At 43.3% G+C, this 27250-nt stretch overlaps 1 protein-coding gene across 1 annotated transcript in view; it reads left to right on the top strand.

Annotated features, from left to right (window-relative positions):
• LOC124594911 (probable imidazolonepropionase) overlaps positions 1 to 27250 on the top strand; it is a 180143-nt gene that overhangs the window by 17904 nt on the left and 134989 nt on the right. Inside the window, exon 2 of the mRNA XM_047133392.1 lies at positions 9687 to 9843. Within this exon, the coding sequence (XP_046989348.1) occupies positions 9734 to 9843 (110 nt within the window). The 5' untranslated portion in view covers positions 9687 to 9733. The remainder of the gene's footprint in view (positions 1 to 9686; positions 9844 to 27250) is intronic.

The following is a 27250-nucleotide window of genomic DNA, read 5'->3' as shown; positions in this document are numbered from 1 at the left end:
GGCCGGAGTGCCCGAGCGGTTCTAGGCGCTACAGTCTGGTACCGCGCGACCGCTACGGTCGCGGGTTCGAATCCTGCCTCGGGCATGGATGTGTGTGATGTCCTTAGGTTAGTTAGGTTTAAGTAGTTCTAAGTTATAGGGGACTGATGACCGCAGCAGTTAAGTCCCATAGTGCTCAGAGCCATTTGAACCATTTTTTGAATCCGTTCGCCGTGCAGCTCGGCAACTCATCACGCCCCCGACGTCCGTCTGGGATGTGTTGCGTCCACGTTTACACACGAAACCATACGAAATTCAGCTGCTGCAAGCTCTTCATGAAGGTGACAAACAACAATGTGTGGCGTCCTGTAATTTCGTTCTATGCAAGATGAAGGATGAAGTTTTCTTTCACACTTAGTGTTCAGTGACGAGGCAACATTCCATTTAAATGGAAAGGTGAACCGTTATAATGTGAGAATATGGGGTATGGAACAACCAAATGAAGTTGTACAACATGAGAGGGACTCTCTAAAATATAATGTGTTTTGTGCAGTTTCACGGGAAAACGTCTATGGTCCATTTTTGTTTGCCGAGTACAAAAACTGTGTGTGAATTCCTGAGGCACCAAATTGCTGAGGTCATTGGTCCCTAGACTTACACACTACTTAAGCTAACTTAAGCTAAGAACAACACACACACCCGTGTCCGAGGGAGGACTCGAACCTCCGGCGGGAGGAACCGCACAGTCCGTGACATGGCGCCTCAAACCTCGCGGCCACTCCGCGCGGCTGCTGACAACACTCTTACAGGAAGCACATCTCTCGATACGCTTGAGAACATTCTTTTCCCACACTTGGAGACTGATTCGAACAACTTCATTTACCAATAGGATGGGGCACCAGGACACTGGCATCTGGAAGTGCGGAAATTTTTAAACCACAGGATTGCTGAACGATGGATCGGTCGCACTGGACCAAATGGTTCAGCCTAACATTACTCGCCTCCAAGATCACCGAACCTCACTGTATGTGAATATTTCTTGTGCGGGTTTATAAAAGACTGTTTATGTGCCTCCGTTACCAACAACAATGGTTGAAGTGAGACATCGCATAACAGCAGCTGTGGAAGCTGTAACTCACGACATGCTCGCTGCAGTGTGGGAACAATTGAATGCCGCATTGACGTATATCGTGAACCTCAAATGGGGCATACTGAATACCTATGAAAAGGTTTGAAAAAAAAAAAAAACTTTTTGAGTTTCCCGTTCATCAAAACACAAAATTCATTGTATATGTTTATTAGTTTCAGAAATACAGACATACCAAATTGGATGATAAGTTTTGATACACTCTGTATTTTACAGTACGCTTAATTTTAATTGACATTGGTGAATTCACCCGTGGGCTAAGGCCTTTTTTACGCTATAAAATTTCTTTAACAAAGAAATGTTATCAAGTAATCATTATATTTCCTTGACAAATGTCTTTGACATGATGCAGAAGGGGAATTACACAGTCATAAAATATTTCGTCGTAGTTCGTTCATGTAGTAACAGAAGAACCGCTTGATGTCGACTGAGAAATTGCTATTTTTAGTGCTGTTAGCATCAGAGTTCCCATTCACGAAACGGAACAGTGTTTTTCCAAGACGAATACGGAAAGTAGCGAACTAATATTCTGTCCCCTACTAATGTATACAGTTCATGTTGCCGAGTTGTAATCGTATCATCGAAAATCCTTTACGGTGAGAAATGAATTGTGATACTTGTTTAAGTGCAAAGGGAACCGGTTATTAGTATATCCATGTGCTTGCCTGGTACTTCCTGAGTTTCACGACGATTGTAGTTCGTTTCGCGAATATCATAATGGATTTCAGATTCATTTGAATACATTCGAAACCAGGCACAACTTTTACATTCTTGCACATTAGCTACTATTTATTCGTATAAATGATCCTTTGGCCTTGTCCTCGCTTCTATGCCTAGTTTGTACCTGTCAAGTTTCTCCACCCAGCTCTAACATTGCCAACGGTCTTGCCGCAGTGGTAACACCGGTTCCCGTCAGATGACCTAAGTTAAGCGCTGTCGGGCTGGCTAGCATTTGGATGGGTGACCATCCGGTCTGCCGAGCGCTATTGGCACGCGGGGTGCACTCAGCCCTTGTGAGGAAAACTGAGGAGCTACTTGATTGAGAAGGAGCGGTTCCGGTCTCGGAAACTGACATACGGCCAGGAGAACGGTATGCTGACCACATGCCCCTCCATATCCACATCCAGTGACGCCTGTGAAGTGAGGATGACACGGTGGCCAGTCGGTTCCTTTGGGCCTTCATGGCCCTTTCGGGAGGAGTTTGGTTTATTAGTTTTTTTAACTCTAACATTTAGTCCTTTAACATGTCCACTTGAGATACATTGTTTTTTTATGTTCATATCTTAACCTACAGGTAACAAACGTCCTATTACTTTTAGCACAAAACTCAATTCCTATTCACTTTCAGTTACTACTGTTGCATCATCAATGAATCGTATTGCGCTAATTTTCTGTCCTTGACAAACATCAATAGCTCTTTAATTCCCTTTTCAATCTTCTTTCTTTTTCTATCTTCAATAAATAAAAATCAGTTGCCGCATCATCACTAGAGAACAGCTCGACCGATTTGACTGATGTGTGTGTGTGTGTGTTCGTAACTGTCAGGATAATGTTTGTATGAAAGGAAATTTTTGGAAAATCCACCGAAAAAGTCTGAATATTTTATGATACAGTATTTTTGTATGAATATCTCGATAAAAGAAATGCGACAAGTTTTCGTAACAAAAAAAACCATTGTGACCTTCAGTTTGACAGTTCTGCTGTCGCATGTTTTCGTAACAGTAACAAATTGAATATTGGCATCTTGCGAAAAAGAATAAAATGGAAAGTGACATTCCTGTGTGTAACCGGTAGCGATACTGTATTTGATGTGTTGCAGAGACTGAACTGATGTCAATTCGTGGTACTTCGGTGTGCCGCAATCATTCAGTTGATTTCAGTTAGTGATTTATTTCTTTGGAAAAAAATGCCACCAGTGAGACGTCGAAATATTGGTCGGCGTAAGCGCAACGCACGCCAGCTACATGATCGTCGAGTCAGTGAGACTGACGAAGAGCTTAGACAGCGCTTGGAGGCAAATCGAATAAGAATTTCTCAAGCGCGATCTATTATTACGGATGCAGTCGAGCTCGACTCGCTTTGTTGGAGCTTACGCACAAAATAATTCGGAATGTTGACGAAACAGACGGACAAACGTTTGTTACAGTTTGGTCGCAGAGATTGAACTGATGTCAGATCGTGGTAATTTGGTGTGCTGCAAACATTCAGTTGATTTGAGTGGGTGATTTATTTCTTTGGAAAAAATGGCACCAGTGGGCCGTCGAAATATCGGTCGGCGTTGGCGCAGCGCATTCCAAGCCAACTACATGATCGTCGAGTCAATGAGAGTAACGAAGAGCATAAACAGCGTTTGGAGCAAACCGAAAAAGAATTTCTCAAGCGCAATTCAGTATAACTCCGGAACACGAAACTCCGATTCATTTCGTGTTAATAAATTCATGATCTCACTGAAATTGTTTTATTTCAGTCACACAAGTTCAGGGAAAGATCCGATTGAACGAATCTCTTTTCGACCAACTGCCTGACTGATAGCGCACAGCCTAACGCACTGGAGGTGTAGACATTTTATACGATAAACACTTTGTTATACCGGCTGCTAGTATAAACATGCTAAACTGTCCTATGGAAATGTGCGATTTTGTTTTGCTTTTCACAGTCATTTTTAAAAGAATCCAGGAAAGTTGAGTTTATGACTTACTTTATAATCCAACCAGTTAATAGATTAAAACCATGAGAAATACTGTCTTTAAAGTTATTACCCTCTCAGATCCAGCAGCTGGAAAAGTCTCTGTCATACACCGTATACTAATAATTACAACCGATTTACCCATTCATTTTTACTTCCACTCCCAATCGCGGTTCGGTTTGCAATAACAGTAAATAAGGTCAGAGAGAGGGGCGAGAAGGAGATGAACAGAGAAGGGGCGAGGAAATGGATATACAGGGTGAAAAGTATTTAAACCGACAAACTCTGGGAGGTTTTATAGGACATCAAAGCAAATATTTTTCCCTAATGTCATTTTTTCCTATGAGGATTATTTAAACCGGTGGAGGCCCTATTACGCTCTTCAGTTGTTAGAGGCCGTATTACGATCTTCAGTTGTTAGAGGACGTATTACGCTCTTCAGTTGTAGGCAACTGCTGTCTACCAGTGTAGTATTGCATTGTCTCTGTTTACTAACATGAGCAATACACCTGGAGTGAGTACACTGATATGGTTGGTGCGTACTACGTAGCGCACCACAACGGACGAGCTACACAGCGGGTTTTTCAACAACAATATCCTAATCGCCGTATCCCGCATCATACGACCTTTGCTGCTGTGTACCAACGTCTGCGTGAGACCGAATTTCCATCCTCTGTGTTGTTTACCGATGAAGCAACGTTCGAGCGTGATGGAGTCTTCAACATGCACAATTCGCATTTTTGGAGTGAGGGTAACCCACATGCCACAGTTACTAGCGCTCATCAAGTGCGGTTCTTGGGTAATGTGTGGGTCGGTGTTGTTGGGGACTGTTTAATTGGGCAGTATCTTCTACCTAGGCCATTAAATGGCAGGCACTATTACAATTTTCTCGCCAGAGCATTGCCAGAATTGCTCCCTACAAGACAACGCGTGTGGTTCCAACATGACGGGGCGGCGGCACATGTCAGTCGTCGTGTGCGTCGATTCCTGGACCGACGATTCCCAGAAACATGGATTGGCAGAGGTGGTCCTGTACCATGGCCTGCTCTATCCACAGACATGTCCCCTCTGACTTTTTTTGTGTGGGGAGGGATGCGCAACCTTGTTTACGCAACCCCTGTTGCATCAGAAGAGGATCTAGTTGCCCGGATAGTAGCAGCAGCAGGAACAATTCAGGATAATCCTGGGGTTTTTGCCCGTGTCAGACAGAACATGATCCGACGGTGTGTTTGCGTGTCAATGGAGGCATTTTTGATAATCTACTGTAATTGGAATTGTTGTCTCTTGGTCATAAAAAATGGAAAAGTGTTTGTTGGTTTAATTAATTTGCCGCCAGAGAAATCTTCCACTACTGGTTTAAATATTCCTCACAGGAAAAAATGACATTAGGGAAAAATATTTGTTTTGATGTCCCATACAACTTTCCAGAGTTTGTCGGTTTAAATACTTTTCACCCTGTAGAGACGGGCAATGAGGATATGGTCAGAGAGATGAGGGGGGGAGGAGATGGATAGAGAGGGTGGGATAAATGTACAATGGTGGGGGGGGGGGAGGTGGTGGCCAGGTGGGCAGAGATACGGGGAGGAGGTGGAAATGGACAAAGGAAGGGGGAGGAGGAAAGGGATGGAGAGAGGGGGCAGGAGGAGATTGGGACACATATCCAACTCCCATATACATTAACAATTGGGAAGCATCACCAGGTTCGCTAGTGAACAAATATCAATACTGACAATTAACTGGCCTTACATCTTTCCTGATTTTGGCTTCTTATACAAATCTGCCAATGCAGAGTATTCCAGTTGGTTTTCCATCTCGCCATCTAAAAGAGGAAAAATATTTTCTTTGATCTCAGATTATAAAACATCTTTCCATAGCTTCGGCGCCACAATAAGCTCCGAAACACGATCTCCTTTGCATTCTGAATGGGCTTCCTCACGCCATATGCACAACACAACGCAATTACACAATTCGCTATGTGATTCATGTGAGCCGCTTGTAGTAAACAAAAGATGATCGCTTTGTTTGAACAAACCTAAGGCGAGGCTCTAGACTTGACCGAATAAATTTGCTAAAGCTAACATGTGATAAAAGTTCCCTACTACACTACGCCAAATATATTGGACAAATCAGTTTGGTCAAATAAATTTGCTGGTGTAATTCCGACCTAAGTAAAGTTGGCCGCCTACCTCAGGGGAAGAGAGTAAGTAGCATGACCATTGCGGGGTTATAGCGTGTGAGAGGGGGGACTGTTTTATTGTTTGACAACTCAGGGGTGTGTGCACTCGTGCCGATCAGCTGCAATGGTATAAATTTCGACACAGAAGTAACATGGACTCACGACTGCGCCATTCGCCATTTTCAAATGTCGTGCTTATCCGCAGAAAAGAATGTTATTGTAATGCAAGACAATGAGTAGAAGAAACATGACATTCAGACCAGTTATTAAACACTTGTGATAGTGTCTCACATTGCATAATGCATCGAAACACAAGTACATTTATTGTTATTAACCAATTAATCATCCGCTCACAGAGACAGCATAACAACACTTTGTCAAACACTTGTTGGAGTTGTGGTCTTCAGTCTAAAGACTGGTTTGATGCAGCACTCCGTGCTACTCTATTCTCTGCAAGCCTCTTCAGCTCGGAATAACTATTGCAACTTAGATCCTTCTGACTCCTCTTACTGTATTCATCTCTTGGTCCCTCTCTACGATTTTTACCCCCCCCCCCCCCCCCCCCCCACACACACACACATTTCCCTCGAATACTAAACTGGTGATCCCCTGACGTCTCAGAATGTGTCCTACCAACCGATCCCTTCTTCTAGTCAGATAGCGCCACAAATTTCTTTTCTCGTTAATTCTATTCAGTATTCCTGATTAGTTACGTGATCAGTCCACCTAATCTACGGTATTATTCTGTAACACCACATCTGCAAAGTTACTATTCTCTTTTTGTCTAAACTGTTTATCTTCAGTGTTTCACTCCCATACATGGCTACATTCCATACAAATACTTTCAGAAAACACTTCCTAACACTTAAATCGATATTCGATGTCAACAAATTTTTCTTCCCCAGAAACGATTTTCTTGCCATAGTCAGTCTACATTTTATACTCTCTCTGCTTCGGCCATCATCAGTTGTTTTGCTGCCAAATATCAAAACTCATCTACTACTTTAAGTGTCTCGTTTCCTGAGCTAATTCTCTCAGCATCACATTTCATTCTACTATATTCCTTTATCCTTGCTTTGCATTTTTTGATGTTCATCTTATACCCTCCTTTCAAGGTACTGTTCATTCCGTTCTGCTGTTGTTCCAAGTCCTTCTCTGTATCTGAAAGAATTATAAAGTCATCGGCAAACCTTAAAGTTTTAATTTCTTCTCCATGCAGTTTAATTTCTGCTCCAAATTTTTCTTTGGTTTCCTTTACTGCTTGTTCAATGTACGTATTGAACAACATCGAGGATAGGCTACAAACCTGCCTCACTCCCTTCTCAACCACTGCTTCCCTTTCATGCCCCTCGACTCTTATAATTGTCGTCTCCTTTCAGTAGAAGTTGTAAATTGCCTTTCGTTCCTTGCATTTTACTCCTGATACCTTCAGAATTTCAAACAGAGTACTCCAGTCAACATTGTCAAAAGCTAACACTAACTGTGTCACAATAAGAGTCCGGTGGCAGCAATCTGAAACAGAGAACACTCGACCCAAAGTGTTGCGAATGGTGTTGACTTTTATAGATTTATACTTAGTGCAGGCGACCAGCTTATCGCTCCCTTACTGTCGCTAGTCTACGAGGGCCCTCATACACTGAAGAGCCAAAGATGCACGCAAAAGTGAGGCAACACGACATGGCATGGACTCGACTAACGTCTGAAGTAGTACTGGAAGGAACGGACAGTATTAATCCTGCAGGGCTGTCCATAAATCCGAAAAAGCACGTTGCAAGGCATCCCAGATATGCTCAATAATGTTCAGGTATGGGGAGATTGGTGGCCAGCGGAAGTGTTAAACTCAGAAGAGTGTTCTTGGAGCCACTCTGTAGCAATTCTGGATGTGTGGTGTGCCGCATTGTCCTGCTGGAAATGTCCAAGTCCATCGGAATGCACAATGGACAAGAATGGATGCAGGTAATCAGACAGGCTGCTTACGTAAGTGGCAGGTTCCATGGGTTCATGAGGTTGTCTCCATACCCGTAAACGTCCATCCACTCGCTAAATTCTGAAACGAGACTCGTCCGACCAGGCAACATGTTTCCAGTCATCAACGGTCCAATGTCAGTGTTGACGGGCCCAGGCGAGGCGTAAAGCTTTATGTCGTGCTCCGAAAGCCCATATCGATGGTATTTCGTTGAATGGTTCGCACGCTTACACAGCCCAGCATGGAAATCTGCAGCAATCTGAGGAAGGGTTGCACTTCTGTCACGTTGAACGATTCTCTTCAGTCGTCGTTCATTGGTCCCGTTCTTGCAGGGTCTGTTTCCGGATGCAGCGATGTCGGAGATTTAATGTTTTACCGGATTACTGATATTTGCGACACATTCGTGAAATGGTCGTACGGGAAAATCTCCGCTTCATCGCTACCTCGGAGATCCTGTGTCCCATCGCTCATGCGCCGACTATAATACCTCGTTCAACCTCACTTAAATCTTGATAACCTGCCATTGTAGCAGCAGTAACCGATGTAACAACTGCGCCAGATACTTGGTGTCTTATACAGGCAATGCCGACCGCAGCGCCGTATTCTGCCTGTTTATACAGTAAATCTCTGTATTTGAATATGCATGCCTATACCGGTTTCTTTGGCGCTTCAGTGTAACACTCTACTGTATGTAGGTTACCAATAAGATCGGTACATAAGCGGCCTGAGGTGACGTCCCACAATGTCAGAATTGCTCTCGAGCAAAAAAGATTGACGACCAGTGCTCTGTAATGCCATTACTCTGTATTGGCGCTTTAAACACCCAACTCTTACGGTATGAAGCAGTGAATTCTACCTCGTGGCCGTATTGCATGTAACATTAGTAGTCCTTCCCTGTTGGTTTTCCGCCCGGCTGTTGTGTACTGACCTGATTAGCTCGACTCTTGGGTTACCGAGGGAAGACTTTCGAAATTCTACTCCATTCTCAACACTATTATTTGCGAGTGCTTCGCTGCATTCATCAGAAATATTCCTTTCTAAAAGCTTTCCTGTGTAACCTAGTGATTGTTTAGTTTGCTGATAGGTGCAGAACTCTGTGGCCTCTTGAGTCGTCAGTTTGACAGGTTCCTCCACTGTACTGCCATCGCCGATGTACAGGGTAACAGCGAGTCGGATATGCACATACAGCGGCCCTGCAGAAAGTGCCTGCAACATTAGTGCCCAGATGGACGCCTCTCTCCACTTTTTCTGTCTGTGGCACGACGTGACTTGTGGTCTGGTTCCCCTCTTACACATGCATCATAGTCAAGGTCACCTTCCTGTAGTGTCTCCCTTTGAAAATTGTTGACCGTTTCCGTGAAGCAAGTCTCTGATGAACCAAGAAGCTTTTCCTTGTGAATCTGAGCTTCATAAATTGGGTAATGGAAACTGAATAGTCAAGACTTTCTTGTTTGATGTAGCCCATATGACAACACACTCAAGTATTTCTTCTTCTTTACAGACCTCCTGTATGATCTACGTCTGGCTTCATATAATCGTATATTTCAATTGTGTAGGTTGAGAATCATATACGGTCTCCAGTTTAACATTGTACCTATGTACATTTCTACAGTCGTTTGTTAGCGGGAATGAGCGTTTTCCTACGCATGTGCACTGGAGCTCTACCATGTCTCAAAGACTAGAACAGATAACGAGGCAAATAACGTGTTTACTGCAAATTTTTTTCTTTTAGTTAAAGAGTTGCTGACATCGCCGTCGCCGAGAGTCTGCAAGTTCAAGATGCGGCTGTTGATCCACTCTGCAGACCAGGTGGTAACTCCTGTCTCCGTAGAACGTGGCAGGAAACCAGAAGTGCGTGTCCTTCATAATGCAGCCATCGCCATTGATGAGTGAGTACTATAAGCTCCCTGTGGTGGGCAGTACATACGGATTCCATGAATGAGGATCTGTCTTTTGCAGAACAGGAAATATGTTCGCCATAAAATGCTATCATTGCCGCCGGCTTTGTACCTTCTTAACACGAAACGTATATTACTAGCCACTCACATATTTTTCAGACATTAAATACTAATTTTGAGTGGCAAAATCGAAATAACGTAAGTTAAGGCAGAGATGGTTTCCCACAGCAGCAGCAGTGAAAACCATTAGGACAGAGCTATCCACAGCGGTTAGATCAACATAAATAATTAAAAATGTAATGCAGGTAACCAAACGTAAAACATGTTTCACGCAAGCACAGCATCAGCGATACAATATAGGGATTCTTCAGGAAAACACAGTGAAAATGAAACATTGAAGTTTAACATGTTACAGCAATGGAGCTGCGCAGAACTACCACATGCAATCTAGCGAAACTTTAATCCTGATACGTCATCTACACATAGCAGACAAGCTCTCGAGTAGGGCTGAAGTATAGTAACGGGCTACGATAACAATCAATGACAGATATTTGCGGTTACCGGCGAAGGTATCGTAACAATGATGTGCATTTGGTGCAACTGTTTCAGTATCTTCCAAAACCTTAGGGGCAAAATTGTACTGACGCTAGCAGTATTTAGAGATCAGGAATGGATGGTCAGAAATTGATATTTCAGGCGGTATGAGATCTTGAACGCCTTTAGTTCTGCATCGACGTTCATAGTGCTACCTAGGAAAACAGTATATAAGCGTCTGCGATGTGAGAATGTTCATTTTTTCCCATGAGGTGACATAAATCCCTGGTGTACGGAAATCCTCTCCAAACGGAAGAGAATCTAAGGATCTCTCTCTGCAGGGATATTTCAGAGACATGGAAAAATTTTATGTGGTGTTCTAATGCAAGCACTAAGAAAGCCTTTCAACGCTTTGAAAAGCTCCTGAAAGCTTAATTTGTCGCTATAACGTGAAAGCTGTTCGTGCCAATAAAAACAGAAAATTGTTTTCTGTCTTATTTTCTTATCGTAAAGTACTGAATTTATGATCTTCTACCTTCTATGTATGAGGCTTGTTAAAAAAATTCCGGAACATTCGTGATTTCACGCCTGTGATGTGTTGGAACGAAATGCGGTTGGCGCCCTGCACATGCCTGTGTTTAATGTGTAACTGTAGGACGTTTCTGAGTAGATCGTTGTGTCGCACAGTTTGCAAATTTCGAGCTGGCGGAATTAAAGGAGCAACGCGTCTGCATTAAATGTTGTGTGAAACTCTAGAAAACCTTTAGAGAGACACACCAAATGATGCAGGAAGCCTACGGTGATGAGTGCTCAAGCCGCACTCGGTGTTACGATTGGTTCACACAGTTTAACCCTCCCATTACCAAGCTTTTTCACACCCCTATTTTACCAAGCGGGGCATTTGGACTATCCCAAAAGAGTTTTGTGTTTTATTGTAATATTCGTTCTCAGATTTCGTTATTTCTATTGAATGGGTTTATTTAGTATTGAAAATCAGCTTTTCAGGTTATTAGAGGTATTGAATCAGATCACAAAGTACAAAAAAGGTTTTATATCTTTCACTAAATTCGGTACTCAACGAAGAGAAAATTAATAATCTATGTACCTCAACAGTCACTGCAGTAAAATAACACTTTTTCAACTTTTCAGTCAAGTACATTTTTACATTGCATACACTTCACAGTAACAGTTTCTTCTCTGTGTATATTACGAACAGGTTTCTTACACGTTACACAACAGAATCTTGTTTTCCGATCTTCGTTTCTCTTGCAATCTTAACATCGTTGTGGCGTTGGTAACTCGGAACACTGGGTCTGGATCACTGCTGTAGGAATTGCAATACAAGCTTTCAGTGCATCTTGTACATCTTTATGAAGACCGTTGATATTTTTGGCTCTTTCTTCCATGTTACCTTTGCTGAGTCCAAACGCCAGTTCTGTCGTGAAGAGTTTGCGTCGGCTTCGGTTACTCTTCCGCCATTCAGGAAATCTTTGAGTGTACAGAATATATGCGTTCAGTGCTGCAATATCTATCATTTCCATGAAGATTCTTAGTGGCCACCGCCTCGTTCCTCTAACACAACTGTATTCTCTTGTCATTTTGTCCCCATTATCTACAGCACCTTTGGTTTTGTTGTAGTGCAGTATGATTTCGGGTTTGTGTTCACTTTCTTCACCACTCACTTGTCTCTCATTATGCTGAGCAGAGAGTAGTATTACTGCCTTTCCCTTCTTTGGAACATAGGAAACTAGGGTCATGTCATTTGTGAAACCAAACATTGAAGAGTGAACTTGTCTCTTTCTGTTTGGCAAGAATTCCTTTGGAATCTCTTTCTTATTGGTTCGCAAGGTACCAACCAATGTCGTGTTTCATTTTAGTAGTTCAGCAGCCAGTGGAAAACTAGTGAAAAAAGGTTCCATCAGATCCAAAACAACTCTCTGTCCTTGATTCACTTCCCGAGTATTGTCCACCATTCCTGTGTAAATTTGGATCTGTAATAATTAAGATGTCTTCAAATCAGCACAAACCCAAATTTTAATGCCATACTTGCCAGGCTTGCTTTTCATATAAACCCTAAAAGGGCAGTTTCCTCGGTACGTTGCTAATCGTTCATCAATAGTCACGTATTTATAAGGATAGAAGTTCTTGCACAAGCTAGATTGAAATTTGTCGAACATTATCCTAATGGCTTGTAGCTTGTCCTTGGTTTCTTCAGTTGCCTGTGCTCTTGTGTCTCTGTTGTCAAATCGCAAGAATTTCAGTATAGACAAAAATCGGTTTCTTGACATGGCAGCAGAAAAGGATGGTTGCCGAAAGGCAACATTAGCTCCCCATAGATCGGAAGCACTTGCGCGATGCCCGTTGAGTTCGACCAGCTCCTAGTAGAATTGCTAATACAGCGTACACTTCAGCTGCATTTATATTTCTCCATGTCGTTTTGTTCGAAGAATGAGCTGCAGTCCACAAAGAAATTATTCGTTTGGCTTCCCTGTTCGTTTCTTCTACAATGATGCTCATGATTTCCGGTGAGATAAATAATAAAAATGACTCTGTTATTGTTTTGATTGTTTTTCCATCATTCACTGGGCCAGGTGTTACGTTCAAAATGTTGCGACGTCGACGCCGCCCACGTTTTGGTGGTTCACTAGAAAATTGTAGTCCACTTCTAGAAACAAACAAATCTCCAGTGTCTTCGTCTTCTTCTTCTTCTACTTGTTCACGTGAATGTGTAGTGTCTTCTGATATTTCATCATCAGCTTCATCTGATGCTATGATATGGTCTTTGTCAAGAGGTTCCATATATTCATTCAGTTCATCATCGATGTCCCATTCATTTTCTTCGTCACTGACATCAGACCTGTATAGAATTTTCATGATCTCTTCGCTAGAAAGTCCTTTGGACATCCTTACTTGCAGATGAAATACTGACTCATGTAATGTCAGCTAAATAGTGGACGTCAAATTCAAATCAACAATAGTAACCAGCAACAATAACAAACATTGCATCTATGGCAAAACTCAACAAAGAAGATGTATGACAGATATATTTCCCAAAATCTTCTTTTTCTACAAATAAGGAAATAAGACGTTTCATACCAAGCGGAGTAGTCTCACAATCCCACCAATAAATGACTTGAATAACAATGATAAAGCCAAAAAAATTAGACAGTCGTGAGTGTGAATTCAGCGTCAATCACTTTAGTACAAAGTCATGAAACCACAGGCATGTGGCCCTTCAGATAACATTATTATAGGGAAAAAATCAACCTGGGGTAGCCAGAATACCCCGCCTGGTAATGCGAGGGTTAAAAATGGCTGGACGGAAGTTAAAGATGATCCTCATTCAGGACGCCCCCCGGGCGTCTACCAATGACGCTCGTGTCAGGAACTTCAACGAGATTGCTCATGCCAATCGAAGACTGACTGTCCGAGAGATTGCGGAAGAATGTAACATTTCAATGGGATCATGTCATGAAATCCCGACACAACATCGTGGAATGCATCGTATTGCCGCCAAGTTCCTCCAGCGGCTCATAACTCAAGACCAGAAAGACCTTCACCTCGCAATCTGTGAAGAGCTTTTGGATCGCGCAAATGAGAACGAGGTGTTCCTTAAGAGATGATGAGACGTGGGTCTACGGTTATGATGTTGAGACCAAGGTTCAATCTTCAGAATGGGTCGGGAAAGTTTCTCCAAGACGAAAAAAAGCTCGTCAGGTCTGGTCAAATGTCAAAGCTGTGCCGATAGTTTTCTTTGACTTCGAAGAATATGACGAGTTCATGCCACAGGGACAAACTGTTAACCGATGGTAATACCAGGACGTCTTGCGATGCCTGCGAGAAAATATGAGAAGGAAACGGCCTGAAACGTCGCGAGACATTTCATGCCTCTTGCATCACGAAACGCACCCGCACATTCACTCCTGTTGGTGCGTGACTATTGCACAAAAAACGAAATCACTGTGCTGCCACATCCTGCGTACTCTTCAGACCTGGCCCCTGCGTACTTTTTTTTATTTCCAAAGTTGAAAACCCCGTTGAAAGGGCGAAGATTTGAAACGGTACACGAGATAAAAGAAAATTCGTAGACGGCGTTTCGCGTGATCGAGCAAGAGGCGTACCAAGACTGTTTCCGGAAGTGGAAACGGCGTCGGGAGTAGTGTATCAATTGTGGAGGAGAGTATTTCGAAGGAGACCATGCACAGTAAGTAAATGGTACTCTTAGAAAAATTTTTTGGATGAAGTTGCGGAATGTTTTTGAACAGACCCCGTAATTTTGATCCTAATGGTGTGGGATGCCACGTACATTGCAGTAGTGAGGAGTAAAAGCTCCCAAAGAATTTTATTTGGAGGTTTGAGAATTTAAGCTTTTTCACCTGACTGCTGCTTTATACAGGTTGACTCTGCTGGCTAAACCCGAACTCGCTAAAGAACACAACTTCCTCCACTGATGACCAGCCTAGTGCACGTATTGATGCGACCATTAAAAACACTGCCTTCTATGACGAGCGGTGAGCCATTAGGATTGTAGTTATTGGTAGTGCACTCAAAATAATCAGTTACGTATCCTCCACCGTATGTATAATTGTGACTCTTAAGGGTTTGGGACACACTGTGTAAGCTGTCAGATAGTTGCTCAAAGGCGAACAGTTGCAACACACTTGTAGTCATGTACCTTCGTAGGTAACACAAACATCTGTCACTGATTCTTGTCATATCCCCTGTATATGCTTGAGTGAACCATCTGAATACCGAAACTATGGTTAGAAATGGTTACCATCACCTACAGTAATGTAATTAAAGGACATAATAATTTCTTTTATTTGCACATAATGTATTTTGAGCCATGTCTAAACTGAAGGTAATTATACTTCAAAGAACTACTTAATACATTACCCTGAAAAACCTAAACAAAAATAACGCTCATATTTCCATCACAAGCAAAGATTTAAACACAGAAATATAAACATTCTATTAATAATTATCTCAATGTCACTTTTCTGTATGTTAGTTATTAACGGCCATGATACGACCAGCACACTACAGGCGGACTTTTACTGGTGTGCTTCAGTTCATATCATCATCAGGCAAGAACAGGCTTCCTGGTGGCATCGATCATCGAGTGGCTTACACACTGCGTTCCAGAGAAGGCAACATCTACAACTGGGGTCTGTTGTGTGGATGGCTGAGAATGGGCCGCAATAGGCCAGGTGTCCACTCTACCTCATTATCATTTCTTGCATTCACTACTAAAGCCTTGAGCGCCCTTACTTCAGAATACCAGACGTTACAGCAAGGCAGATCCGGCTCGTAGTTAAAAGCTTCGAGGCGGCGCCGTCCCGAAATGCACTGGAAGACAAAAAATGACACACCACGAAGAATTATCGGAATGGGACGGACTAGATGTAACATACATGTACAGAAAAACAAACAAATGATTACAATTTCAGAAAAATTGGATGACTTATTCAAGAGAAAGTGCTTCACAAGTTGAGCAAGTCAATAACGCATTGGTCCACCGCTGGCTTTATGCAAGCTTACGTTTCAGCAAGATAACGCCCGTTCGCACACGGCAAGAGTTTCTACTGCTTGTCTTCGCGCTTGCCAAACCGTACTTTGGCCGGCAAGGTTGCTGGATCTCGACCCAATTGAAAACGTTTGGGGCATTATGGACAGAGCCTTCCAACTATTTCGGGTTTTTGACGATCTGACGCCAGTTAGAGAGAATTTGGTACGATATCCCTCAGGAGACATCCAACACCTCTGTCAAGCAATTCCAATCCTAGTATCCAGCCACGTTATTGACTTACTCAATTTATGAAACTCTCTCTTGACTAAACCATCCAGTTTTTCTGAAATTGTAATCGTTAGTTTATCTGTACATGAGTGTCACATCCACCCCGATTTCCGTCCCATTCGGATAAATTCTTCGTGGTGTGTCCTTTTATTTTCTTTTTTGGTCGTAGAGCGTATGTATTAAAATACGTTTCTCAATAATGGATTAGAGAATTTAAATTATCTGTGATTGGTTGTATGGTCATGAAACCAAAAGCAAATAAATGAACGAAAAAGAAATTATCAGAATGCATTTTGAATGTTCTCCACACAAATTTACGTAATGACAGTCGACGTTTATGGAGTTTCAGAGGTATGGCTTCTACAGAGTACAATTCTTATGGGCCGCGACATACTCGTTCCCCGCCATCAGCGTTTACCAATGTGTACCGCGTCTCACCAGTCCAGCCGACCTGTGTCCACAGGTTTCACGTTCAGTAAGGCAGTTCCTGTGGTCATTTAAATCTCGGCGAGAGCTGTAGTGTGCAGAATTACATATGTGGGGAGGTGTCTTCATACCTTTTTCAGCGAGCAGGTGGTTATGGATGCTCATCGACTGTTGTTTTATAGTACTGAATCAGCTGAAGTGTTGGTCGTCTACTCATTCATATAATCCGCGGCCGCTAATACAGTAGTAATAATTCTTTGTGGCTGAACGGTCAAGTGCAAGTCTTTCAATTGGACTGTAGTTTAACTGTGTAATCCCAACCACGGCCGTTCCTGACAAATCTTCACATCATTGAGAGGAGAAAGCTATGATAAACGCAGATTAAAAACTCCTTGATCCAAAGAGGTTCGACCCGGTGACCTTTCGTTAACTGGACACACACATTACCACCAGACCCAACGAAAGCAAGCGCTGTCAACAACACGTTGTTGCCTGCAGCGTTTGATCCTAGTGATGGAGCCCCCCCCCCTACCCCCCCCCCCCCCCCAATCTAGGTACTTGCTAAACACCTGGACACGGTGGCACGTAAAAAGTCCGAAATCTCATAGATGGACATGCGATCAAATATTCTGATATTGGGCATCTTTTGCCTCTTGCTTTTCGACTTATACACGACGACAGACAATACAATATAATGCCTGAAGATTTCCCAGTCATGTGACACGAGAAGTTGTTCCGCTTGTCATGGTGATAAGAGTGGTTTCTCTTCAATACAGCAGCTGTCTCTGATTCAACTCTTGGTTATGAATCTATTTCAAAACTTGTTCTAAGCTGTGACATAAATTATTTTGACCAAATGTGTTTTTTCATGTTATGAGGAGTGGTCAAACAATTTTAATTATCAGCTTAAAAAATAAGGCTGCGACCATGAAACTTGGTGTTGATATTAGCCCTTCTCTACCTGTTCGCCCTTCAATGTGCCACGTTTTTTCCAACGATGGCGCGCCAACAGAGACCTTGTGTAGAGCGTCGGTTATGCTGTTTTGTGTACCCCTAGACGCTACGGCCAGATCTCTGGTGACCTGCAGAGAAGGGGAGCACTCCATATCATCATGCAAGTTAATTAAAGGAAATAATAATGTCGCACAACGGAAACTTCTCACTGAATGATAATTTATAGGGCTGACCCAATCAAACATGACTATATGACAATATGGGTACCACACGAGGTTTGGGTTGGGGTTGGGTTGTTTGGGGGAGGAGACCAGACAGCGAGATCATCGGTCTCATCGGATTAGGGAAGGACGGGGAAGGAAGTCGGCCGTGCCCTTTTAGAGGAACCACCCCGGCATTTGCCTGTATCGATTTAGGCAAATCACAGAAAACCTAAATCAGGATGGCCGGACGCGGGATTGAACCGTCGTCCTCCCGAATGCGAGGTGCCACACGACGCACATAATTATGCGTGTTATGAGCGAGGGGATAATATAATCTATAACAGAAACAAGTGGTCGCTTTGACAGTCAGATTTATTACTGCAAAGTGAAACACATGAATTACCTACTGAAATAAATAATTGAAGATTAAATGCTTGGACAAGGGGTTCTAACGGTGAGCTGTAACCTTGGCACAGGTGGGTGGACACGATAAAGGCAAAGTTGTGCAGATAATGCACTGTCCAATCACATTAATCTGACCGCCCTGTCAAAAACCTGAATAACGCTCTTTTGCAGCGCGGATAGCTGCGAGATATGCGGAAAAATAGTCAGTCACGTTCTGGAAGACATCGACAGGGATATGGAGTCATGCCGACTTCAGAGCCGTGGCCAGATGGGCTAGGTTTCTCGGTTGAGGATCCACGGCGCTGACATCTCGATCGAGGTGGTCTCACAGATTCTCAATTATGTTCAAATCCGGGGAGTCTGACGGTAAACTGATGAAGGTACCCGTACGTACACCGTCAGCTGTGTGACACGTTACATTGTTCTCCTGGCAGAAGCCATGGTGCTGAGGAAAAACATGTAGGGGTGGGCATGTTCTCCGAGGATAGGTACTTACTTGTGTTGATACAGCTGCGTTACTGGCGGTAAACAGCAGTCAGCATGGGTGCATGAACCAGGCGCCTTTCGCTGAGGCCATATGCAGCAACATTCGCTGAACGATCGTTGAGGAGAGACTGTTCGCAGCCGCTTGTTCCATCTGGGCGGTCAGTTGTTCAACAGTTGCGCTTCTGTCTGCGTGTGCACATCTCCACAGCCATCATTCACCACTGTCATCTATGGCCCATGGTGCATCGCAGTCGCCTCGGTGGCGGTTTTAGATAGCACTATTTTGCCTTGCATGGTATACTTTTACGGTGACACATGAACAGTTTACAGGCAGCAATTTCGGAAATGCTTCCTCCCTTGGCCCGAAAGCCAATGATCATGCCATTTTGGATGTCAGATAAATCGCTCTGTTTATTCATTACAACAACTACTGCACTGTTTCCCACGTCTTTTTTTTTTCTTTATTGATTTTCAATTCCCCCCGAAGGGGGCGGGCTGGCAGCAGCTTACTATGCTGCTCTACAGCCTACAGACTTTTTTTTAAAAAAAGGGAGAAGAAAGAAACAAGGAAAAACAGGCGATAAAATGGTGATTTAAAGTGTAAAACGGCGTAAAAATGCGGAAAGTTAATACAGAAGGCAAAAGGGGTTGGCAATGTTGATAAAATACACAGGAATCAGACAAGTAACATAGTAGACACACAATTAAAAAACATGGCGACAGTCTGGTTTCTGTTCGCAAGAGATAAAAAAAAAAGCACACCCAGCGACAGTATGATGGCTGTTCGCTACACTTCCCAAAAGACACAACACGGAGCACGCACTGGAAAAACACACTGTAAAACACTGCACGAAAAAGGCGGCACAATGATGTCACTCCCGATCCAAGGCAGATGGGGGGGGGGGGGGGGGGGGGAGGGACCTGGAATAGGGGGAAAAACAAGGAAGGAGGAGAGGAAAAAACGAAAAGGGGGGGAACCAAGGAGGGAGAGGACTAATAAAGGGGGAGAAGGGCAGACGCGAGACGGAATGAGAGGAGGCAGAGGAGGGAAATGTAAAAGGACTCGGGGGAGAGAAGGGGACAAAGAGAGGGGAGGTGGGGAAGAAAGAGGATGGAAGGGGGGGGAGAGGGAGCCTGGGAAAAGGACAGAGGAAAGGAGGGGGAGTGAGGATCAGAGTTGATAGGAGGGATAAATGGAGGGAGAGAGGGCATCATCTGGGAGGGGGAGTTGATGGAAGCCACCTTGGGAAAGGAGATGTAGGGTGTAGAGATGGAGGGTAGGGGGGACACAACGGTGAAGACGTGGCAGGGGGCGGGGATCGGAGAGGAGAGGAGCAACCAGGGGGTGAGGGGGTTCAAGACGGCGGGAGGTGTAGAGGATGCGGATATGTTCGAGGAATAGGAGCAGATGGGGGAAACAAATGAGATCATAGAGGATCCGCGTGGGGGACGGGAGGCGTATACGGAAGGCGAGGCGGAGTACATGACGCTCAAGGATCTGGTTTCCCACATCTCCCGAACGCGCTTTATAAACCCTCCGCTGCCAGTGCTGCCACCTTCCGTCTGTGAGTGGTTATTGCACGCTGACGTCGAACAGAGGCGGTGGTAACGTTAATTTGAGTGGACCGTGAACATGAGTACGACCACTAAATGTAAGCATGGTTAGTAAATTATAGGAAGATCATGGAGAAATGGGACTGAACACCAGTGATATCGCCAATGTGCATACTGAAAGCAAGCTAGCTGGTTGCGAAGCATTAAAACGGAATAACTGGCTCCCGAAAGGAGTGAATTAATGTCACATCCCTACTGATTCGCTGATGGCAACGATGGCGCATATTACTCTTAGCATAACGCGGAAGGCAAGGGTGATAGCAGCTGGATACTCAGAGTCAAGCTCTCCTTCTGTCATCAGAGTTCGAGCGTAAACTCCCTTATCTGTGACCGCAAGCCCCACATCGTCAGTCATTCTAATTCTTCACCATCAAGATGTCAGGGTTTACTCCTCCATCCCTTAACGTGAAGTCTATACTCTGCAGCCGGCCCTGTTGTGTCAAAAGTAAATTAGCCGGCCGTTTTGGCCGAGCGGTTCTAGGCGCTTCAGTCCGGAACCGCGATGCTGCTACAGTCGCAGGTTCGAATCCTGCCTCGGGCATGGATGTGTGTGGTGTCCTTAGGTTAGTTAGGTTTAAGTAGTTCTAAGTCTAGGGGACTGATGACCTCAGATGTTAAGTCCCTTAGTGCTTAGAGCCATTTAAACCTAACACGAAGTGTTTACTCCTCCATCTCCTAACTTGCAGTGCACTCTTTCGACGCCTAGCATGAAGTGTTCTCGTTCTGGATGCGCCAGATCGGGAACTCGCCGGTCAATAGTGGCTGACGTTGCAAGTTCTGCCCAGTAAAATTCAAGTAACTATGTTAAACCACCATAGCCCTCTGGATCCAGAGCACGCAAACCTCCTCACCCGCGCGGACAGTGCTTCGTTAAGGCAGTGTCCCCTGATGAGGACGTGTTTTCATGTGTAATACGAAGATACGCATGGATGCATACGCTACTTACGTATTATGGTTGCGAGTGCAAGTAGTACTGTTCAAACTACACACGACAGGGAGATGCGAGTTCGCTCATGTGTAGTTAATATGGGTATGCACATGTACGCTGGTCAGGTGTATCAGTTATGTTTAAAAGGAAATGACATAGGCCACTGCATTAATTGTTAGATCACGGGACTCTTCTCTCCTGAATTTTCAAAATATGGGTTCTGTAATAATTCGTACTTCACTCTGTTCTGTGCTTCGCTGGACCAATATCGTAAGAGAAACTTCTCTCTGAAATCTCCGTACGATCGGCATGTCGCTGCAACATTCTGCATGGTTTCTGCGACTGTTCCTGACATGTGTGCACATATAAAGTCTAATTTGCATGCTAGCGTCCAGTGTTCTGGTAATCCTACTCGGAATTGATCAATAAAAGTTCGTGGATGTAATGAGTTTCCTTCTCGAAAGTGTTGAAATTTTCTGACTGTGAAGAAATGATCGTTGTCATACTTCGTCGTAGTTCCATATGAAATTCGCGATTCTACGCCACTTTTGTTTCTGATCATTTCTCCCGTCGTTCTTTCCGGTTGTGGTAGATCCATTGGATATTGTCCACTGTAACTTTCGCCTATCCTTGCTTGATATCGTTGGAGTGGTACGCCATAGTTTTCTTCCATCGGTTGTGAACGTGTAGCTGAATGCATTGCACTGTACTCTTCGCGACCTGCCTTTCCAGTGTCACGTATTGGTTCGGTATCTTGTCTGGCTAACCTTGCCGCTTCATTGCACGATCCAGACTGTCTTGAAACATACATTTGTGGTTCTGCATATGTTCGTGGTGCCGTTTGTTCATCAAGAATTTGGAAACGTGTTTGTTGCTGTGCAGGCTGTCTGATTTCATGTATGTTACTTTCCGCCTATGATTGGAATCGCAAATGCGTAATGTCTTCGTTAATTGCTTGTTTTTCCGGTGCTGTTACAGATACGGATGTGGTTGCAGACTCAGTGCTCGTTCGATCCTGTTCACTACGCTCTTCAATGATTTGCAAAAACTCTGTTCGCAATTTCTGAAATTGTTGCTTCGTTTGCGCTTCTATTTTGACTATGCGATTATCATATCTTTTCAGCATTGCTTTTGTGATACGTTTGTGTAACACACTGTTTTCAACAATTTCACGCGCTGTACCTGCTGCTTGTCTAGTAATTACGTTTATCTGTTTCTCTAGTTTCTTGACTTCTCCCTGGGTGTTGTTACGTAATGTTTTGATCTCGTCCTGAGTGTCATTACGCAATGTTTGTACGTCCACTTGTACCTTGTCAATGTCTGTTCTCAATTGATTGTGACCTGTCATTAAGTTTCCTATCACTTCTCGAGATTCTTTTGGCTCGTCTTCAGTATGACTTAGGTGTAACTGAATTTTTTTGTTTTGTTCTTTAATCTCACGCATTTGTATCGTGGTTTCTGCATTCTGAATTTGAATTTGGTTCGCTATTTCTTTATTTTGCCTTGTCATGGTTTCCGTAATTTGTTGTAATAATTCTGCCAGATTGGTGGATCGTATTGCGTTTCCTTCCTACGTCCTACGCTCTGTGTTTTCGCCCAAGTGTTGGTTCGCAACCGATTGCATTGAACTGTGCGGTGACACGTTTCTGCTCGAATTCCTTATACTCTGTGGTGAGGAAGCTCTTATTACTTGTACTATGGGTTCTACGTATTCAAGACGCAAGTTAGAATCCTCATCGACTGTCTCTCTACTTTCCTGCTCCTCTGTCGTATGCTGACCTACGTTTTCTATGCCTTGGCGTACATTATCCTCGTTATGGTGCGTTATCTGTCCTATTTCTCGCGATACTGCATCGTTTGTTGTACTGTCCTCTATTCTCTGTCCATCTTAATGCTGGGTCTCTACCTCAATTGGGTCAATGTCTCGATCTGCCATTGATAACCTTTCCGAATCCCTTATTTTCTGTTTTAAAAGCAATTCACGCGCCCTACTTCGCGCCAACATGCGCTCATACGATCTCACGCGTTCCATAAGCTTTTAGTTCACACGTCTTGACACTTATTATACCCAAGACTGACAATCAATCCACTTACTTGTTGGGTCAGAACCAACTTGTCAACGATGTATCCGCCACCTGTGCGCTTGCATTGGAGAGAAAACTTAATTCTAACAATATTAAAATTCATAACTTAATTATGCTATTGTCTCTGCTAGAATGTCTCACTTTCTATTGAATACTTTCTTACTATCAATCGCTGCAGCTACTGTTTTTAACTATTTATGCCTTTAAAAAAAATTTTATTACGAAAATTTTTAACAGGATATTTTTCTGACCTAGTTGGGCATGTGGTCGACCTTTAACCATGGTATTTTATCAACCTGGCAGGGTCGCCATTCTCTAACATTCTGCGTGGTATCTGTTTGTTCTAAGTTGTGTCTCCCTACCACTTTCGCGCAATGACGCTCTGAGCATGTTTTTTAGGGAATTGACTAGTTTGAACCTGGGACCCGTTGCTGGCAAGGAGACGCCAGAACACACATGACATGTAGAGTTCAGAAGAGTTCAGTGAGTCTACCGACGATATAATCAAATACTTAAATGATTTCAGCGTCAGCTCCACTGCCTCCCTGTAAAATAATCTTAATACTAACTAAATTTAGTGGAAGGGGTTCAATCCTTTCCTATTTTTAGTCAGTTGGTAAAATAATGTCAAAAAAGCAGTTAAGTTTACCATTGGAAATTTTAATCTACTCAACAAACCTTGTTCATAAATTGCACTATTGATAAAAGGAAATGTTTTAATACAGGATGATAAAAACCATCTGTGTTCAACAAAAATGTGAACGAATATTCCCTGAATGGATCTCCAAGTTCTACAATGGATCGAAGGATGACCTATGCCATATCACATCTATAATCTAGATTTAAGTTAAGTTTCATTAAAGAGAAAACTATTAAAATGGTCTACAGTGACCCTCAATTATCTTTAATTACTTATCTAACTTGTCATAAATTACAATGGCTGATGTGGCTTCTCAATAATTATATAACAGAAAAATCATCGCGTTTCAGATTTTAACTTCTAATAGCAAATGTGAGCACCATGAGATTTAATTGACGATCGACACTAGTATTACGTAAAAAGGGGATGTAACAGATGAGACTTCTGCAGTTCTGAGTGAAGCCTCATGCGCTCAAAAATGCGGCATCGCGTGCATTCATTAGCTTGTCGGTGTTTAGGCAGTGTCAGGGGCCGGCGGGCGGCACAGCTCCACACACCTCGCCGTCTCGGAAGCAGCTGTCTCGCAACTTTTCCTTACTACAATTTACCGAAGTTGGTTTTAAAAAAAGGTATCTGGCTGTGTTTTCAACTGAGCAATCAGGGTCTCAAAGTTAACCTTAAGCTCCAGCTACAAAAATTCTCTCTGTCCAATGAGAAACGTTATACTTTTCGTGGTGGGGCAATGTTTTTAACGTTTACAACGTAACAGAGACGCGAAAAAGTCTCACGCTAAAACTTGCAGCTGGTGTGGCCCATTTAGTGTTATCGTAAGATCTACACTGTTCTTCTGGCGGGCTGTATCTTTTAACATGGGCTGGGGGGAGGTCCTGGCGGTCAGCCGGCGATGTGGGTGTCCGTCCCTTATCGTAGGGCTTTCTAGCTTAACACGGCTCTGCTCTCGGCTTCTGTTCTCATTTCTCCCCTTGGAACTGCGTCTGTTTCACGGTGGGAAGGTATGACATGCATTTAGGCGTTCTTGTGTTAGTCTGTGGTATTCCGTTTGCTCACTCGTTGATCGTATTACTTTGGTTATTTTAATGTCAGGATTTATTCGGAGCTATGTAACATACTGCCGGATTTGCTATCATGTCAGGGTTTTCATGGAAGGTGTTGGATTTGCCTGACACCTTATAATTCTACGCGTCGAAAGCTGTAACGCTGTGTTGCATCTTTCAGCATGGGATGGCGGCGGTCACGTGGTTAGCATTCAAGCTAGTGCCCTAAGCGAGCCTCCACACAGCTGGATCATCATCAGGCAGGAGAAGATAACCGCTAACCGAGCTGACAAGAACACGACTGATTACCGGCGAAATAACATACGACATGCGACGCCAGTTAGACGTATTTTAGGTGTTTTAGAAAGGAAATATAAATTTAAAGAAATTATAGTATTTCCGACTCTTGATTTCCCTGCACCGTTCCTAATCCCTTGATGGCGAATGGGACACTGTGACCAGGCCTCGTGTTACGACCCCTGCCCACTGCCCTCCCCGCCCTTCCCTCCATGCCATCCTTCCTTAATAAAAGAACAAGGTAAGGCGACCGCCTTAAAAAAGAACTCTCTAATCCGTGGATCCCTTGATCGAGTCCTACCCATCTTTTTTTTTAAATTTATACGTTTTTCAACAGTACTTATATTATTTGATATATGTTACATTTGAATAATAATATAATTAAAAAAACTGGTGCATTTGCATGAACTTTTACCGAGTTTCCAATGTTATTTCGCCGTTTGCTTATTTCTATTATTAAAAGAAATATTACTCGAATTACATTTCTACAAGCAAGTTAAAAACTTTATCAAGCGCTTTCAGACTTGTCCGTATTTGATCAACAACGAACGAGAAAATGTTTTTCGTGAAGACGCTATTAAAATACATCTATCCTACATCGCCAATTTTCGGCACCGATATTTACGAAAATGTTACGTTACGCGTGGTTTGCATCGAAATTGACGGAAAAAGGGAAATTTTTCAAAATGTCAACGAGTTTTGTCTTTTCTTAGAAAATCTGAAGATTCCTTGTGCATGTGCGGAAATTCCATTCATTCGATGTAGCAGATGTCCCTTTAAATTCTGTTTCCCGTGTCTGCACGAAAAATACCTTCCCGCAATTCCGCAATTAGTAATGTCGAAAGTACATCCGACAATTAATCGTACATTACACTCATATATTGGCATATTGTAACTCATTTCATTACCGAATAAAGTTATTTATACCTTTATTCATTGACTTTCCAAGCCTGTTGCTCGTCCTTGAAACCTGTGTCTGCAGATCGAAGCGAGCAGGTGCACATCAGTTCTCGGTACCTTACCCGACTGCAGGTGTAAAGGTATTTCGGATATCACGACAGGCATTCATTTCCAGGAAAACTTTATGGGTTTGGTCGTTTTCTGCTCGATGATTATAAATATAATATTTGTTGAAACTTCCTGGCAGATTAAAACTGTGTGCCGGACCGAGACTCGAACCCTTTGCCTTCTGCGGGCAAGTGCTCTACCATCGAAGCTACCCAAGCACGACACACGACCCGTCCTCACGGCTTTACTTCTGCCAGTACCTCGTCTCCTATTTTCCAAACTTTACAGAAGCTCTCCTGCGATCCTTGCAGAGTGAAAATCTCATTCCTGAAACGTCCCCCAGGCTGTGGCTAAGCCATGTCTCTGCGATATCCTTTCTTTCAGGAGTGCTATTTCTGCAAGGTTCGCAGGAGAGCTTCAGTAAAATTTGGAAGGTAGGAGACGAGGTGCTGACAGAAGTAAAGCTGTGAGGACGGGGCGTGAGTCGTGCTTGGGTAGCTCAGTTGGTAGAGCACTTGCCCACGAAAGGCAAAGGTCCCGAGTTCGAGTCTCGGTCCGGCACACAGTTTTAATCTGCCAGGAAGTTTCATATCAGCGCACACTCCGCTGCAGAGTGAAAATCTCATAATATTTTTTGTGATAATAAAAACTAGCAAACAGCGACGAAATATTGGAAATTCAATATAAGTTCATGCCAATACATGTGTCTTTCCATTATATTACCTTTCAAATATGATACACATGAGATAATATGACTAGTGTTAAAAAAGTATAAATTAAAAGAAATGAGTGGAACTCGATCCAATGACCCACCCCACCGATTACGGAACCTGAACGCTAAGAGCGTGACCGCCGCCACGTCGTGCTCAGACTCGCAACACAGTGATACATCGCCGATGCGCGAAACTTCTCTCGCAATTTTCTCGAAATACCTTTTAGCTTCACTGGGCCACACTGGAAGAAGATT

This window comes from Schistocerca americana, chromosome 2, assembly GCF_021461395.2.
Source record: "Schistocerca americana isolate TAMUIC-IGC-003095 chromosome 2, iqSchAmer2.1, whole genome shotgun sequence".
Lineage (NCBI taxonomy): Eukaryota > Metazoa > Arthropoda > Insecta > Orthoptera > Acrididae > Schistocerca > Schistocerca americana.
The sequence above is the reverse complement of the archived record's forward strand: the minus strand, read 5'-3'. Positions and strand labels throughout refer to the sequence as shown.